Here is a 16,461-nt window from a genome sequence, read left to right on the forward strand (position 1 = left end):
TCCATGGTAAACTATTTAAATTTTAAACAGGTCTCACCTGAATATAAAATATTTCTCACTACAATACAAGACATTCAAATACCGAAATCCCCAGTTGAAGCCATGAAGAACATTAGATGGAAGGAAGCTATGGATGAGGAAATGAAGGCACTACTACAGAATAATACATGGGAGATAGTTAATCGACCAAAGGACAAAAAATCAGTGGGCTGCAGATGGGTATATACGATAAAATGTAAATCTGATGGAAGTCTAGATAGGTATAAGGCACGCTTGGTAGCCAGAGGGTATACACAAACATAAGGAATTGACTATCAAGAAACCTTTGCTCCAGTTGCAAAGATTAATACCATTAGGATTCTTATTTCATTAGCAGTAAATCTAGACTGGCCACTAAATCAGTATGACATAAAAAATGCCTTTCTTAATGGAGAACTAAAGGAAGAGATTTATATGGATATTCCCCCTGGATATGAGGATCAACTAAGTCAAGGTAAAGTATGTCGACTCCGCAAGGCCTTGTATGGTTTGAAACAGTCACCCAGGGCCTGGTTTGGAAAGTTTGCCCAAGCAATGAAAAGCCTTGGCTATAGACAAAGCAATGGGGAACATACTATGTTTTTTAAGCTTCAAGATGATAGAATGATTACAATTCTATTAGTATATGTAGATGACATTATCGTCACTGGAAACAATCTTATAGAAATAGAGAATCTTGAAAAACGTTTAAACAAGGACTTTCAGGTCAAACAATTAGGACCTCTAAAGTATTTCCTAGGCATAGAGTTTGCAAGGTCTAGTAAAGGGATAATAATGACACAACAGAAATATATTCTAGATATTCTGAATGAAACCAAACATATGAACTGTCGTATAAGCGAAACTCCAATAGAAGTTAATCACAAATTAACCACTAGTGAAGATGACCCTAAGGTCGAAATTAGTTCTTATCAAAGCATTGTGGGAAAACTACTATATCTCTCACATACACGACCTGACGTATGCTATGCGGTAAATGTACTTAGTCAATTTATGCATTCACCGAGAAACTCTCACTTTCAGGCTGTTAACAGAATTCTCAGGTACTTGAAGGGAACACCAGGGCTGGGCATCACATACAGGAAAACAGGTAAGTTAGATCTTATTTTATACACTGATTCTGACTTTGCTGGCTCTCGTCTTGATTACAGGTCTACTACGGGATATTGTACATTCCTTGGGGGAAACCTAGTCACATGGAGAAGTAAAAAACAGAGTGTGGTTGCAAAGTCAAGTACTGAAGCTGAGTTCAGAGCAATGTCAAAGGGTATTGATGAAGCAATGTGGATCAAAAGCCTACTTGATGACTTAAAGATTACATATTCTACACCACTTATCATACGCTGCGACAACAAGTCTGCCATCAGCATTGCTCATGACCCAGTTTATCACGATCGAATGAAGCACGTGAACATTGATAGATTTTATATACAAGATCATCTAGAGCAAGGAATTCTCAGGACAGAGCACGTCAACTCAGAGGAGCAGTGTGCAGACATCTTTACAAAGGGTTTACCAGTTAAACAAATGCAATATCTGGTGTCCAAGCTTGGAATGACTAGTATACATTCCTGCACTTGAGGGGGAGTGTCAAATAAAAGGGATATCTTGGGCCAAGCTCGGTGGGGCCCACTACCCGATTTTAAAATCGGGACAATAACGGCTAGTTTTTTACTAGCCGTTATGAACAGTAAATTAGCCGTTAAACGGCCTGTATATATACCTACTTGAGTAATAAAAAACTTGAACATTTTCTCTTAAATTCTGTTCTTTCTCTCTACTTCCTCTATTCTCTCATTCTCGCCCAAGAGTGTCTTCACAATTCTGTCACTTAGAAAAGAAGGGATACATGCCCTTATATAGGGCTGAGAGAGAGAGAGTATTAGAGTTTTATCAATGTGGGATTAAGAGAGGGAACCCTTAGTGGGCTAAGGTCTAGTGGACCTAATAGGCCACACCACCTATTTCCCAACACTCCCCCGCAAGCTGGAGCGTGGATGCTCATCATCCACGCCCAGATTGTGATGTAGTAGTAGGCGGTGTAGAGCGTGGAGCAGGATGGTTGGAAAGATGGCAGAGGCGGTGGGAGCACCAGGAGGCATCCGGTGGAAACCGAGGTGACGAGGCTGCCGGAGGCTGCTGAGGCAGCCGAGGCAGTCGGTGGTGGCCGGAGGTGACCGAGGCAGCTGAGGCAACCGAGGCATCCGGTGGAAACCGAGGCGACGAGGCCGCCGGAGGCTGCCGAGGCAGTTGAGGCAGTCGGTGGTGGCCGGGGTGACCGAGGCAGCTGAGGCAACCAAGGCATCCGGTGGAAACCGAGGCGACAAGGCCGCCGGAGGCTGCCGAGGCAGCCGAGGCAGTCGGTGGTGGCCGGAGGTGACCGAGGCAGCTGAGACTGCCGAGGTAGAGCTGAGGATGGCCGACGAGGGCCGTCCAAGCTAGGGCGACAGAAGACGGCCGGAGATGGCCAGTGACCGCCGGAGACAACCCGATGGCCGGAGACGGCCGGTGACTGCCGGAGACAGCCGGTGACTGCCGGAGACGGCCGGAGAAGGCCGGTGACGGCTGGAGAAGGCCGGAGAAGGCCCAACGGTTGCAGAAGGACCGAAGGCCGAAGAAGGCCGGTGACAACCGGAGGCGGCCGGTGCAGCGGTAGGCGCCGGAGTCGGCCGAAGGCGGCGGAGGGCGGTGGAGGGAGCCCGAGGCAGCCGAGGCGACTGGAGGCGGTCGAGGCGGCTGACGAAGCCGGAGGGGACCGAGGCAGCCGGAGGAAGCCCGAGGGCAACCGAGGCAGCCGGAGGAAGCCCGAGGGCAACCGAGGCGGCCGGAGGCACCCAAGGCAGCCGTAGGCGCCAGATGCGGCGGAAGAAGCCTGAGGGGACCGAGGCAGCTGGAGGAAGCCCGAGGGCAACCGAGGCGGCCGGAGGCACCCAAGGCAGCCGTAGGTGCCAGAGGCGGCTGAAGAAGCCTGAGGGGACCGAGGCAGCCGGAGGAAGCCCGAGGGCAACCGAGTCGGCCGGAGTCGGCGGAGGGCAGTGGAGGGAGCCTGAGGCAGCCGAGGCGACCAGAGGCGGCCGAGGCGGCTGAAGAAGCCTGAGGGGACCGAGGCAGCCGTAGGAAGCCCGAGGGATGCAGATCGCACGCAGGAGATCGCCAGAGATGATTCGCGGAGGGCCGCCGGAAGTCGCCAAGGGCGACGGAGGCCGTCGAGGGCAGTGGAGGCAGAGGTGCCAGCGGAGGCGGAAAGGGCCGCCGAAAGTCGCCAAGGGCGGCCGACGCGGAGGCTCCGGTGGCGGAGGAAAGGGCCTTTCGGGCAGCGGAATTCCAGGAGACGAAGTCCCTTTTGGGCATTTCGTCGAGCAGGTTCTGGGCGCGGCGGCAGTCCAGGAGACGAAGTCCCTTTCGGGCATTTCATCGAACAGGTTCTGGGCGCTGTGGCAGTCCAGGAGACGAAGTCCCCCTCGGGCATTTCGTCGAACAGGTTCGGGGCAACGGCAGGGCAGCGCAACTGCGGTGGACGAGGGCGGCAGAGGCGGGGGCGCCGGCGGCAGAGGCGGCAATGCGGTCGGAGGTGCGGCGCAAGGGCGGCCGATAGCGGCTGGCAAGGTGGCCGGGAAAGGCGGCCGGCAGGGCAGCCGGTGCGACCGGCTGGGCGGCCGCCAAGGGCGACCGGCAGGGCAACCGGCAGGGCAACCGGCAGGGCCGCCGGCAAGGGCGGCCGGCAGGGCGGCCGGCAAGGATGGCCGGCAGGACGGGCGGCAAGGATGGCCGGCAGGACGGGCGGCAAGGGTGGATGGCCGGAGGGCGGCTGGACGGCGGGAGGGCTGTCGGAGGGCAGCTGGATGGCCGGAGGGCGGCTGGACGGTCTGAGGGCCGGCGAAGGGCCGTGAGGGCGGCTGGGCAGCTGGACGGAGGGCCGCTAGAGGGCCGTCGGAGGACGGTTGGACGGCCGGCCAGAGATCCCCTGGTCGACCGTCGGATGTTGGCCGGAGAGGCAGCTGGACAGGCGCGCGGCCGGTTGCCGCCGCACCTGGAGAAGGTTGACGGCCGGCAGCAGCAAAGCAACGTGCTCGGAGAAACCGGCGGTGAGGAGAGGAGGCGACGAGGAGGAGACTAATCTTGGAGCGACGTCGCTCGGAGATCGCCGGAGGCTGAGCGGCGAGGATCGCTGGCGGTGGAGCGGCATATATTTCCGGTGCCGGAGGCTGAGCGGCGAGGATTGCTGGCGGTGGAGCGGCATACATTTCCGGTGCCGGAGCGGAGAGAAAAACTTTTAAACCAAGGGAGTTAGGGTGGCGGAGGTGAAATCTCCACCACCCTAGGGGAAGAATGATCAAGAACCCTACATAACCTGTGGCTCTGATACCATGTTGAAGAAGATAAAATGGATAGAACTTGGTTACTTAGAAAAGAAGGGATACATGCCCTTATATAGGGCTGAGAGAGAGAGAGTATTAGAGTTTTATCAATGTGGGATTAAGAGAGGGAACCCCTAGTGGGCTAAGGTCTAGTGGACCTAATAGTCCACACCACCTATTTCCCAACAGATAGTTACTCAACTCAACAGTCTTTTTTTTTAAAACTTCTCAACAGTCTTTTTTATAATTAACCAAATGGAATATATGTACTTTGTGAAGAAAATTGGAGATAAAAGAAAACTTAAACTTAACCTCTCTTTTCATAAAAAAGAAATCTTGGCCTGAAGATTCAGACAATTGGAATAACCTTAAACCTACATATAACTCATCAGGGTAATAGAGTTTCTCTTCAACTGAGGATTTATCGTTTTTTATGAAATAAAATCAAATTTGAGAAACCTGAAACCTAACTTTACCAGATGTAATTCCAAGTCAGCGCAGAAAAGCATATTTGCTTATTGCGCAGGTTATAACAAGTTAGGGCAATTGTTCAAAAAAAAAAACAAATAACAAGTTAGTGCACCGAGAAAATATCCCTTTAAGAGACGGGATACTTTTAAGGGTTTTAAACATTCATTTCTGAGTAAAAAACGGATCTACAAAGAAACGGAATCAAGTTAACATATATTTCAGAAAGTAATAATGGAATAAAAAAGAATACATTTAAATCAAAATGAAAACAAACGACTGTCAAAAAATTACTTGGTAAATCTATGAGCGATGACAGAAGGGGAAGGAATGATCCTTGGGAAATCATTGCTGGTAAAATTTTAGAAAATGTGACCTCCAATCTGCAAGTATTGTAGGAAAATGTGAAGGAACACCAACTTCCGACAATATGCGGATACAATTAATTTAAAGGAAATAGGAAATTATTAATTTGATCGCATGAAGAATCAGGATCTAGTACAATTATATATTAATAGCATCGGGTTAATCACCGTTCTGGGGTGATTTTCCTTATTTTCTTCAAAAAAAATATATTTAAATTGCACATGAACCTCATTCTAGTCATGAATATCAAGCAAAAGACATACCTTTCACCATTCCAAGCAATTAATTTGAGAAGCAATGGGAAGAACTGCATATAGGTAGACCGAAATGTTTGTTGGTGAGTTATTGTCCAGACAATTCACCGTCCCAAATATGAGAGTCAGTTTGGGAAAAAACAGGGTAAAAAACTCTGCTAAAAAAATCTTGCTTCCTAAAGAACCAAGAATCAAGTGATTTAAAATTCAATGATCGCATAGTAAGCTAGAGCTACAATCTTAGCAATGGTGAAAGAACGTTAAGCTTAGAAAAATATATCATACCAGGAGTTATGCATGATGAGGAAAGTATTAATGATGATCTAGTAAAACTTTTCACTTTCAAGCCACCAGTGGTTGTTAAAAGATTTACTATTACTCAATACCCTTGCATATGAAAGCAGGAAAACAGGATATTACCTTTTTTTTTTACAAACAGAATCTACGTTAAGTTCCTTTATTTAGGTACATGCAAAAGGCCATGCTAATATCTAGCATTAAGGTAGAAAAAAATTACATGACTAGAATGCAGGGTCGATATATTTCTGACCGTCCTAGATTAAATTCTTTTTTTAGCCGGGTCAAATCTATCGCACGTGAACATGCACCTCATAAATATATCTTCATAATATATGTCCATCTCTTGTTAGGTAGTTTGTTCAATTGGAATCTATCAATCTCAATAATCGCTTCTGTGAACTTTAAAGATTCTGAAATCATATTTCTGCTTCATCAACGTTTCTTTTAAACAACTATGTCACCTTGCCTTTTGTTCAACCAATCTTCTGCTTTATTCTGAAAGAGCAACCTTTTACAGTTAACTATTTTAAACGTCATAATTTTCTGCTTGACAAATCATTAAGTTATTCAATAGTGTCAAAAGATCAAACCTATCATGTGTCATTTATGGATATGGTGGGAGAATATGGGACCAAATTCGAATGAGGTGATGTCCTCGATGTCCTTCCGGAATACGTTCTGAGACATTTGACAGTGGAATTGGATCTAGCGTTTGAGTTTCTGTATCAGATAACGCTGCCCTGGGTAAAGCTAATGGGGAAGACAAAGATGCACAGGCATTGTCTTGATCAGTGATAATAATTTTTTTTCTATTAAGTGTAACATCCTTATGTATCAGAATACCCCGCAGTCCAGGGGGATGATGACATTTATAGCCTTTTTAGGTGTTAGAATAACCAACGGAGACACAATTGAGTGTTCGTGGAGATAATTTATTAGTTTGGTGTGGGTGCAGTAAATGTACACAGTATTCACACCCACATATGCGGAGTTCTAAGTCACTATGTAGTATAGCTTTAGGGTAGGCGGTAGTGACTATTTCAAGAGGTGTTTGACCATTCAGAGGAATGGTAAGTGGATAATACAGCAGCTTCTCCCCAGAAAGCAGTCAAAGTATTACTTCGAATAAGTAAGGCTCATGTTTTTTTTCCAGGATATGCCTTAATTTCCTCTCAGCCCTTTCATTCTGTTGAGTATGTGGGTATGATACCTCAATCATAAAAGAAGGCAGCTATTTCAGTATTCATAAATTCTATTCCATTATCAGCTTTAAAGCACTTAATCAGCATACAACTCACAGTATTCATAACATTGATACAACTCTCCCACACACGTACGTGCGAAGAAAGAAATGCCTCCGACTCACACGTGCAGAGCCGCGTGCGGAAGACGAAGAGAGGCAAGTTTAAATCATAAATAGAAGGCAAGGGGTCGAGGAGGGGGACACGAAGAGGCTTCCTGGCGAGGGGCTGCGGCTCTCCAAACTACCACGGCTGGCTGGGGAGATTCTCCCTCTCCTTCAAGAAGAGATCGACCGATTCGGTGTGATCGCGGTTGTTCCCTTTTAATCTTTACCTTCCACGAACTATGTTATGATTCCTGGACTGTGTTTCAATCCGAACTACATTTGAAATTCTTGATTCTAGTTCTACAGAAATTACTCGTTTACTCTGGGATTGTAACACATACCGTCAGTATATCAGAAAATTTTCTTTAATAATTACTGAAACATCAGATTTAAAATGTTTAATCAAGTGGATCCAGATAAACCAGCAAACATCATCGGTAATAATTCTGAACCAGCAAAGTCACGTAAATCATTAAAAGGAACTCAGCATTTTGAACTGCTTTAGAGCTATAACATATTTCATAGTGTTTAAATGCAGATTTTAAGAGCACCATATGTTCTTGTGAGGGAACTTGCTTACAATGGGGATGCATGGAGAGTTACCTCATTGAACCAAAGAGGTATATCCAATTATTTTGATGGCCTTGAGTTGATTCCAAAGTTGGTGCAGTTCTATTTTGAATCTGACAGTATTATTTCCCTCAGTATGCAGCTCAGTCTCCAGGCCATCCACTTCTGTGCATATCACTGTCACTCTTACCAATAATCTTATTCCCCCATGCAGTTCCTCTATGAATTTTTCAGCACGTGTCCTTAGTTTGACGTGCTTCAGACAATGGCTGCACCACAATTGATCTTTGTCATCCCCATGATGCCATGTTCATCCAAATGACACTGTGGTTAAACAGCTGGAGTAACAGGTAAAGCACCTAGTGGCGTTCTGCAGGTTTTTTACAATGCATGCCGAAGTTTGAATCATGGGTGTAGTAGAGTGGTTGGTGCCTGTTACGTCCCTCGTGTACTCACAGATCCTTGAATAACTTGTAACAATGTCTTGAAAGTGCAACACAAACGAGAGTGACGGGAGAAGGAGATAGAGAAGGAGAATAGAGAGGAGATGAAGAAGATCCGGCGGAATGGACGACACCGTCGAGTAGGCGGAATGGACAACGCCTGAGCTCGGGGTGGTCCGAGCTCCGTTGCAGGTCTGGACGTTAGGTCGAAAGCCATCTTCTCCATGAGGATAGCTGGCTTAAGTAGCCCGGCTATTGGGCCTTCGTCTTGGGCCGGGGAAGACGCTCGTATATGCGATGATGGATCGCACCAGTGCCCAGCCCACGGTGGCTTTCTTCCTTTCAAATTTGCTGAATGGTATCTTCAAAATTGAGCTTATGTTCCCAGATGAACAGCTGCGCTCTAACAGTTTCCAATTTGGGCTGAAGCCCTTTGAGGTACCTGTAAACCCTGTCGCATAACACATACTGTCTATCCACAGAGTCAGAGGTAGGAGGAAGGTAAAAGTCTACTTCGTTCCATAGGGCTAAAAGTTCATTGGCATATTCCAAAGCAGAGCAATCTTCTTGAAGAAGAGACATAAAACGATCAACAAGATCTGCTATCTTCGAATTCATCTTCCCGAGTGGAATGGCATTGTTGGATGCAGTCCCAGACTGCTATCTTTGATTCACTAACTTCTGGAATTATGGAGTCTAAGATCCAGGTGAAAAGAACATCCTCTTTACAATGCCATTGGAGATATGTTGAATCAGTTGGCTCTGGTTGCTTGTCATTCTAATGATGAAATTAACTCTGGATTGAAGTGTAGTAATGATACAGTCCATCCGAGGACCTATCAATCTTGCAAGAAGAGAAGAGATACGGTTGCATGTGTCCCAGACAGTGCATGTGCAAATTCAAACTGGTGAAGGCGGGAGCCTGAGTTATGAATAAGAAGACCGCAGGAGCGGGGCCCATCAACAAATTCCTGTTTCTTGGAGGGGGGACCTCTGGTTCCTGATGCGAGGAAGGAGATTCTCCACCTCGTCAACCAGTTGATGTGACTGCACATTGTCCATCTGCGTTCTTCGTTGTTCCTTAGTCTATTCTTCATCTTGAGTCCGTTGCATGGATTGGTGTTCTTAGAATATTACTCAACTCAGCAATGCTTGTGAATTTTCTCATCCGTTTTATTAATAGATCTACTCAAAAACCAGGATCTTAACAATTAACAAATAGAATTGACATGACATCTACCAATATTCTTGACATGGATTTAATAACCTAGATTGTAAATTGACTTTGATTTATGTCTGTCAGCGAGAGGCCCATTCGGCTGCCTCAAGATGATTCCATTCCTTTCTCCCTGATATTTTAATTGTATTTTCATTATTGTGACTGATTGGGGCCAATGAGTATGGTGCGACTGGATTTGTGAAAAGGTCGAGTGCTCATGTATGGAGTTGAAACCCTTCATGTTTCTGCGTTGGGCCTTGGCCAGTTCTGTAAGCTGGTACTTAGCCAGCTCTTAATGAGAATAGAAGTGAAGCTAAACCCTATCCACCTGCAAGAAGTTGATCAGAACTGCCGGAGAAGTGTTATCTTTGCCCAAGAGAGGTCAAGTAATGAAAAATAAAGAATCAAATGATCAGCGATTAATCCTTTATCTCGCTTTTAAATCAGCAAATGGTTATAATAGCTCACTATCAAATTATCCCCTCACAAATAAGTTCATACCTGAGTAAACAAACCCGGAAAAGAAAAAAGTATTTTTTTCTTGTTAAGGCTGAGAAAATTAAGAGTGGCTTCGGCAACAATGGGGTCTGCAAACTCCCTACAATCCATAAGAGACGCATTCTTTCAAACGAGAAGCCAAAGTAAGGAACTTTTTAAATAAATAAAGAAACTTCAATGTTGCTGGAAAATAAAAAAAATGCCAGATTTAGTTTAGGTATTGTACGTAGGCTAGGCCCATCACAATTTAAGTTTGTATTTAAAAGTTTCCATCGAAAAGAAAGTTTGTATGTTAAATGGGCAAGTTGAGAAGCAATGTGTCTTTTCCAGCTTACTCGAACCCTAATCATATTAAAGGATGGCAGATGGAGCATCCCAGCAGCAACATTAGGTCTGACAAGCTGATAGACAGATATCATTCTCAGGTTATCATTTACTTTCATGATCATATATATTATTATTAACTTTGGGTTGATCGCCGATTTTGGGTGATCTTCCCTCTTTTCATTAAAAAAAACGGTCATTCTCAGTTTGTCACAGAGTTTAGTATACTGCATTTTGGTAGGACCTTTTGTAAATGGATCACCAAATTCCAGTATGGATGAGTTGTAGTCTTTCTCATTACCATCTTCTCTAGTTTTGAAAATAGCTCCTCATTAGTTGTAATATGTATGTGTTAGACAGTCCTTTGTTTATGTTCTATTTTCATAGTTATGTACTGTCAGATCTTCTTCTCATCCAATAGGTGGAGGACCTGGTAGCAGAAGGCTATACTGCACTGCTAGGGTTTTTCACAAAAAAACAAAACTCTTAACTAAACGGTCAGCCCCATCTTTTATGGGTTTACAAAGTGGGCCCAAAATAGTAGGCCAAGTGTACAAACAAAAGAAGGGTTACGAACCGGTAAAGTAATAAAATATAACGTGGTGATAAGGCTATCTGTCTGACACGTAATAATGGACCACATGTTATAAGCGACCCATTTCGTTTGAGTGACATGGGGTCCACCCTTTCTCGCTCTGTATGGTCGTTTAAGGCCCTATCCCGTTCAATAGAGTTTAAGTTATTTTTGGCCAAAACCCTAGCCGACAGAGCTTCAAGACAGGGAGCAGTAGGAAAGGAAGGAGAAGGCTGATGCAAGTTTGACAGTATGCTTATGACCTTCTTGTAATTTTTACTGTTGTAAGCTGCGGGGTACAGATTCATCCTCATAAAAGAGAGGCTGATGCCATGTAACCTTATGAATAAAGGGTCTTTTCCTGAAATCAATAAAGAGATTTATATTCTTCATCAATTCCTCTCCCAGCAAGTTCTAAAATGATGTGTCAGTGCTCTACCAACTCCAGGATCCTACATACTCCTGACTTCTTGCATGCAGCCCAACATCTAGTCCGTTCTCCTATAGTTCGCAATAAGATGAAAGAACCTCGAGCTAGCGTCACTCTCCTTCAGCTGTAACTACCTGGACCCAGCCCTCTATTACCAATTCATCTTCACATTCTTATACTCCACTGCTTTGGTCGCCTTGTGTCTAGAAAACAACTCATTCCAGGCCACCAACAACCCACTAGATCTTCCTACCATGTTCACATCCAGGCACCCCCCGAGGAAATCCCCTCCCATAACCCTTCAATCCCACATGGTCTATTGAAAGAAAACCACATTGGCGCCCCCATTCACACAGCTATCTTCCCATTATTCCTATCCTCCACTCATCATGGAGCCTACACATGTTCCGAGAAATGTGCTTCGCCGGTGGACCAAATCAGTCCCTTCAAGTCTCCATTCCCTCAGGTACCCCGTTCATTTGCCACCACTTGGAACCGGCTGATAGAGTCCATAACCTCTTCCACCCAGCATCCCAACCCCACGAGGGTCTCTACCATAATGTCAACCTCTTCTGCACTTGTCACATACATGGGCTTCTTTCCATTCCAATCCATGTTTCTATGGCATGAGTAGGGAATGGCAAACGTCATCCGTCACGTCATTCATCACGGTAATGGATCTGTGGCGGATGACGTGACAATGACAGATGACATTTTTTATCCCCGTGACGGTGACTGATGATGTGACAAACTGCCCATGACAGGTGATGTGACGGTGACAGAGGATCTCGGGCAGGTGACATGACGGGACAGCTGACACGGATGACGATGGTGACGGAATTTTAAATGATGGAAAAAAAGGGAAAAGGAGAAAAAAATTTGTGCTAATTATTTAGAATATAACGAGGGGGAGAAAGAGAGAGAGAGAGAGAGTTAAACCGAGAGAGAGGGAGATCGAAAGAGGGAGAGCAAATCCGAGAGAGGGGGAACTGAAAGAGACAGAGAGGGAGACTGAGAGAGAGGGAGAGGGAGTCGGCAAGAGGTGGGGGAGGAGACCGAGAGAGAGAGACCAAAAGAGGGAAAGGGAGTCAGGGGGGCGGGAGACTGAAAGAGAGAGAGAGGAGGCACAAAGTGAGAGAGGGAAAGGAGACACAGAGGGAGAGAAAGCTTGAGAGAGAGAGAGTACGCGAGAGGGAGAGGGAGATGAAGAGAGAGAGAGGGGACAGACAGACAGAGATAGGGAGTATGAGAAAGGGAGATGGAGACGGAGCGAGCGAGAGGAAGTTTGGGAGAGAGAGAGGGAGGGAGTACGAGAGAGGGAGAGGGAGACGGAGCGAGAGAGAGGAAGTTCGTGAGAGAGAGAGGGAGTATGAGAGAGGGAGAGGGAGACTGAGAGAGAGAGGGGGAGACGGACAGAGAGAGGGAATCCGAGAGAGAGGGGGAGACGGACAGAGAGAGGGAGTACGAGAGATGGAGAGGGAGACAGAGAGAGAGAGGAAATCCGAGAGAGAGGGGGAGACGGGCCGAGAGAGGGGGAGACGGACAGAGAGAGGGAGTACAAGAGAAGGAGAGGGAGACGGAGAGAGAGAGGGAATCCGAGAGAGGGGGAGACGGACTGAGAGAGGGAGTACGAGAGAGGGAGAGGGAGATGGAGAGAGAGAGAGAGAGATGGACTGAGAGAGGGAGAGGGAGATGGAGAGAGAGAGGGAGTCTGAGAGAGAGAAACTGTTTCGAATATTTAAAAGTAAAAAATTAAAATAGTTAATTGTGGATATGTCCTTTCGTCCCCTATGATGGGGTCGCCATCTGGTGACAAGACGAGGACGGGATGACAGCTTTAGTGACGGTAACGAAAACGTGACAGAATTTTGGAAATCCTTGGACATGATGGGACACAAGACGTGGCAAACTCTACGTCACGCTCTCATCCCTCACCACTCGTCATCCATCCCGTCACATCCCGGAAGTACCTTCCCTAGGCATGAGTTCACCTCCCCTTACACCCCACATCTGCCACCCCTGTTTCCATACCATTTTCTCCTCCATGCTGCTCCTTTCAGCCTGCAACTGGCTTCGCTATTCTACCTCTTTTACCCGGCTCCACTAAGCATAGGCTTCACAATGACCAACCAACCTTGGCACCCATCTCATCCCACACAAACCACATTTTTCCTATTGTAGCCGATGAATTTGCTGCAGATGTCTTCATTCGTAAACGATCTCTCCCTTATGTGAAACTCTCGGTGCCACGGGCTTGGCTCCACCTTCTGCTTTAACCCCTCATATTCAGTCATCCCAGGACATTTACCATCAGGGATAACCACCTTCTCAGGGTCTCTGCACCATTTTATCTCTCCGATTTGGTAAGCGGCATTGTATCCTCCAGCTCCGTTGTACCCATATGTGGTGTTTGGGTTGTGGCAAATGCCTGAGAAGCCAGAGCCTCATTGACATCTTCTCCATTAGAAAGCGGTCAATCCACCAAGTTCTCCACCTAACGCGTCCACCCTTAGAGACATCACCAGCGGTTGCAGGACACTGGCATGGCCCAGCAGTATGCCAGAACTCCTATTTCTCAACCGTAGTGATACAGCTTCTTTATCGTGGTGTCTCTTTGTCTCAAGTCTCAGGTGGTGGCACCAATGGAAGTTGACTTTCTGACACCCCTACCCTGAAGGTACCTTCTGGCCGTTGCAGTATGGCTGGCAGTTGTAGAAGGCCCCTGATGATCTCTGCCTCTAGTATGACAGCATTTAGGTGCACACTGTCAAATCGTCAATATAGTATAATATAGTTGTTCAAAAGGACTAATTATGGTGCCTAGGACCGTAAATATCTGGGATCCCATCAACACCCCACGGGCTTCCAGGATGACCGTCTGTGATTCATTTTGCAATGTCCCACAGGTGGGGGGAACCCGATACAATCTTATTAACCCTCTACGCCAACTGGTTGTGACCATCCACACAAAGTAATATATGACGACATGGACACAACCCCCCTCCCAGAGGAAGAGGTCTTCCATGTCCCGTCTCCAAAGTTTTGTCCCTCCCAGTGTCGGAATTTCCTCCATAGCCCACTCCTGACCTCCTCAAATCCCGGGGTTCGCCCACAATTTCACCTACTGGAGTGTTAACCTGTTTGGATCCAGGAGATCGGGCTAGATGAAGTGAGATCATCTATTAGGACTCTGAATAATTGGGAATATGAAGCCTCTTTGCCTGAGTAGTAGGTTGGGGCTTTATAGATAAGGCCTCAGGAGGGTGAGATGATGCTGATGGTGCATCAATGATGTAATACATAAAATAATTGCTGTATGAAGAAAGAAGAAATGGAAAGGAAGATAATAACGTACGCCAGGGCCAATGGACACAGGAGCAGAATCATCAGCACGCTCGACAGATGTTTTATCAATTTTTCACAATGAGAAGATATGAATGTACATACAGATGTATCTAAAGACTTGGGGAGGAAGATTGATCCTCATTCAAATATGGTTTAAGGTTTTCTAACATGAGAACTGGTGTTCTCTGAGTTTTATAGGAAACAGAAGTCATTAATTGGCTAAGCCGCATAGAATAACCTAATGGAAACACCTCTAACTGTCGTATGATCGGGTTTTCACAACGAGGAAAATGTAATGTACATACAGATACATCTTGAGACTTAGGAGGAAGGTAGATCATTGTTCATCAATGCGAAAAAAGTCTTATATTGAAGTAATCATGCGGCTATCTTGCTTATAAAATGTGAAGCAGTGAGCTTTTCTCAAATTTATTTGATATTTTGCAAAGGCTCTTTAAAATGAGTATAAAAGAGATAAAAAGTGTGGGGTCCACTCTTGACAAGCTAAGTTTCAGAAATAGCATAAGAAAAAAATTATGAGTACATATGATTACGACTAGAAGGACAGATTCCTCAGTTGAATTCATGACTTGATCCAAAAAAATATCAGAAGATCTAAAAAGTCAACAAAAGACGAGCAAAGACTTACCGGCTTAAACAGGACCGCATAAATGTCCTTAGACTCGAATCAGCATCATGCAGAAAAGCATCCCCAAAGTCAATAAAAAATTGAAGAATTTCCTGTGTTTGAAAATGTCATATGCAATGTGATCCTTGTCGAGGTGAAAATATAAAATAAAAATTGTAATGAGCAAGCATGCCTGTCGAGTCAGAAAATCTGAGAACAGATGCCTTCCTTAACCAAAAATCTTAAAGCTATGTCAGCTGTTTCTCACTTGTTTAGAATGAATCTCACGTTTACAGTCCGACGATTCCCATTATCATTAGACTGAACCGATTAAGAATATCCGACTTCAGAAAGCAAAAAAAAGATTTTAGGAACCTGGAAAAGGAATCTAAACGATATTCCAATTGAGCAAACGATTACCGATCGATAATTATCCCTCAACTTGTTCAGAACGAATTTCATGTTTACAGTCCAACACTTTCCATTATCAGTAGACCTCACAGATTTTAGAAACATCCAAGTTCAGGATAGGAAAAACTAGAAGTTCTAGCACTTTCTACTACATCCGACGACCCAGAAAAATAAGCAAGCCAATCTAAACAACAACCCAATTCAGCAAAAGAGATCCATTATTCAATAAATCGACTACATTATTGTTTCATCTCGAATTTCCAACTCAATAAAAAACAGAAAAACACAATACAATTCATAAAACGACGGTTCTCGACGTCACCAGAAGTAGAAGACCGTAGGTAGTCCGGGACTTCGGCAAGGCCGAGACACAGCGCTGGAAGAGCTTGTTGATGGTGGGGTAAACTTTGGCGACAATATCCTCCGACCTACCCTCCCGGCAGATCTCGCGAAGACTCCGGACCTGGAAAAATTCGATCAAAGCAAGAAAAATCGAGATTAAAAATGCGAAATCTCGCGAAGGGAAGAGACGAACGAAGATAAACTACCGATTGGACGATGGCGGGATCTGCTGCCGGATCGGCCCCGAAGTCCCTTGCGTTGATCGAGAGCGATCGAAATTGATCTTCCCAGTCTACCGGCTTCGCGCCTTCCATGTTCTTTACCAGTTTTCTGCAGATAATTTCTTTCACTTTCCTATTTATACTTGATTTACGTTGCTGTTGGTCAGGTTTGTGACGGATGACGGATGACGAATGGTGGATGACTGATGTCGGATGATGGATGATGGATGAAAAATGATGAATGACTGATGATGGGTATCGGATGATGAATGATGTATGATGGATGACTGATGATGGGTCTGATGATGGATGATGGATGTGTA

General features: G+C 45.5%; 1 protein-coding gene across 1 annotated transcript in view; it reads right to left on the reverse strand.

Moving 5' to 3' along the window:
- The window catches only part of LOC144707491 (AP-5 complex subunit zeta-1), a 29,356-nt gene extending 13,111 nt beyond the window's left edge, over positions 1-16,245 (reverse strand). The window contains exons 1-6 of the mRNA XM_078580620.1: positions 16,124-16,245; positions 15,898-16,038; positions 15,186-15,277; positions 9,867-9,963; positions 5,495-5,538; positions 5,160-5,248 (exon numbers count right to left, since the gene is read on the reverse strand). Of these exons, the coding sequence (XP_078436746.1) occupies positions 5,160-5,248; positions 5,495-5,538; positions 9,867-9,963; positions 15,186-15,277; positions 15,898-16,038; positions 16,124-16,231 (571 nt within the window). The 5' untranslated portion in view covers positions 16,232-16,245. The remainder of the gene's footprint in view (positions 1-5,159; positions 5,249-5,494; positions 5,539-9,866; positions 9,964-15,185; positions 15,278-15,897; positions 16,039-16,123) is intronic.
- Positions 16,246-16,461: the final 216 nt, after the last annotated feature.

Source organism: Wolffia australiana, chromosome 9, assembly GCF_029677425.1.
Source record: "Wolffia australiana isolate 7733 chromosome 9, ASM2967742v1".
Lineage (NCBI taxonomy): Eukaryota > Viridiplantae > Streptophyta > Magnoliopsida > Alismatales > Araceae > Wolffia > Wolffia australiana.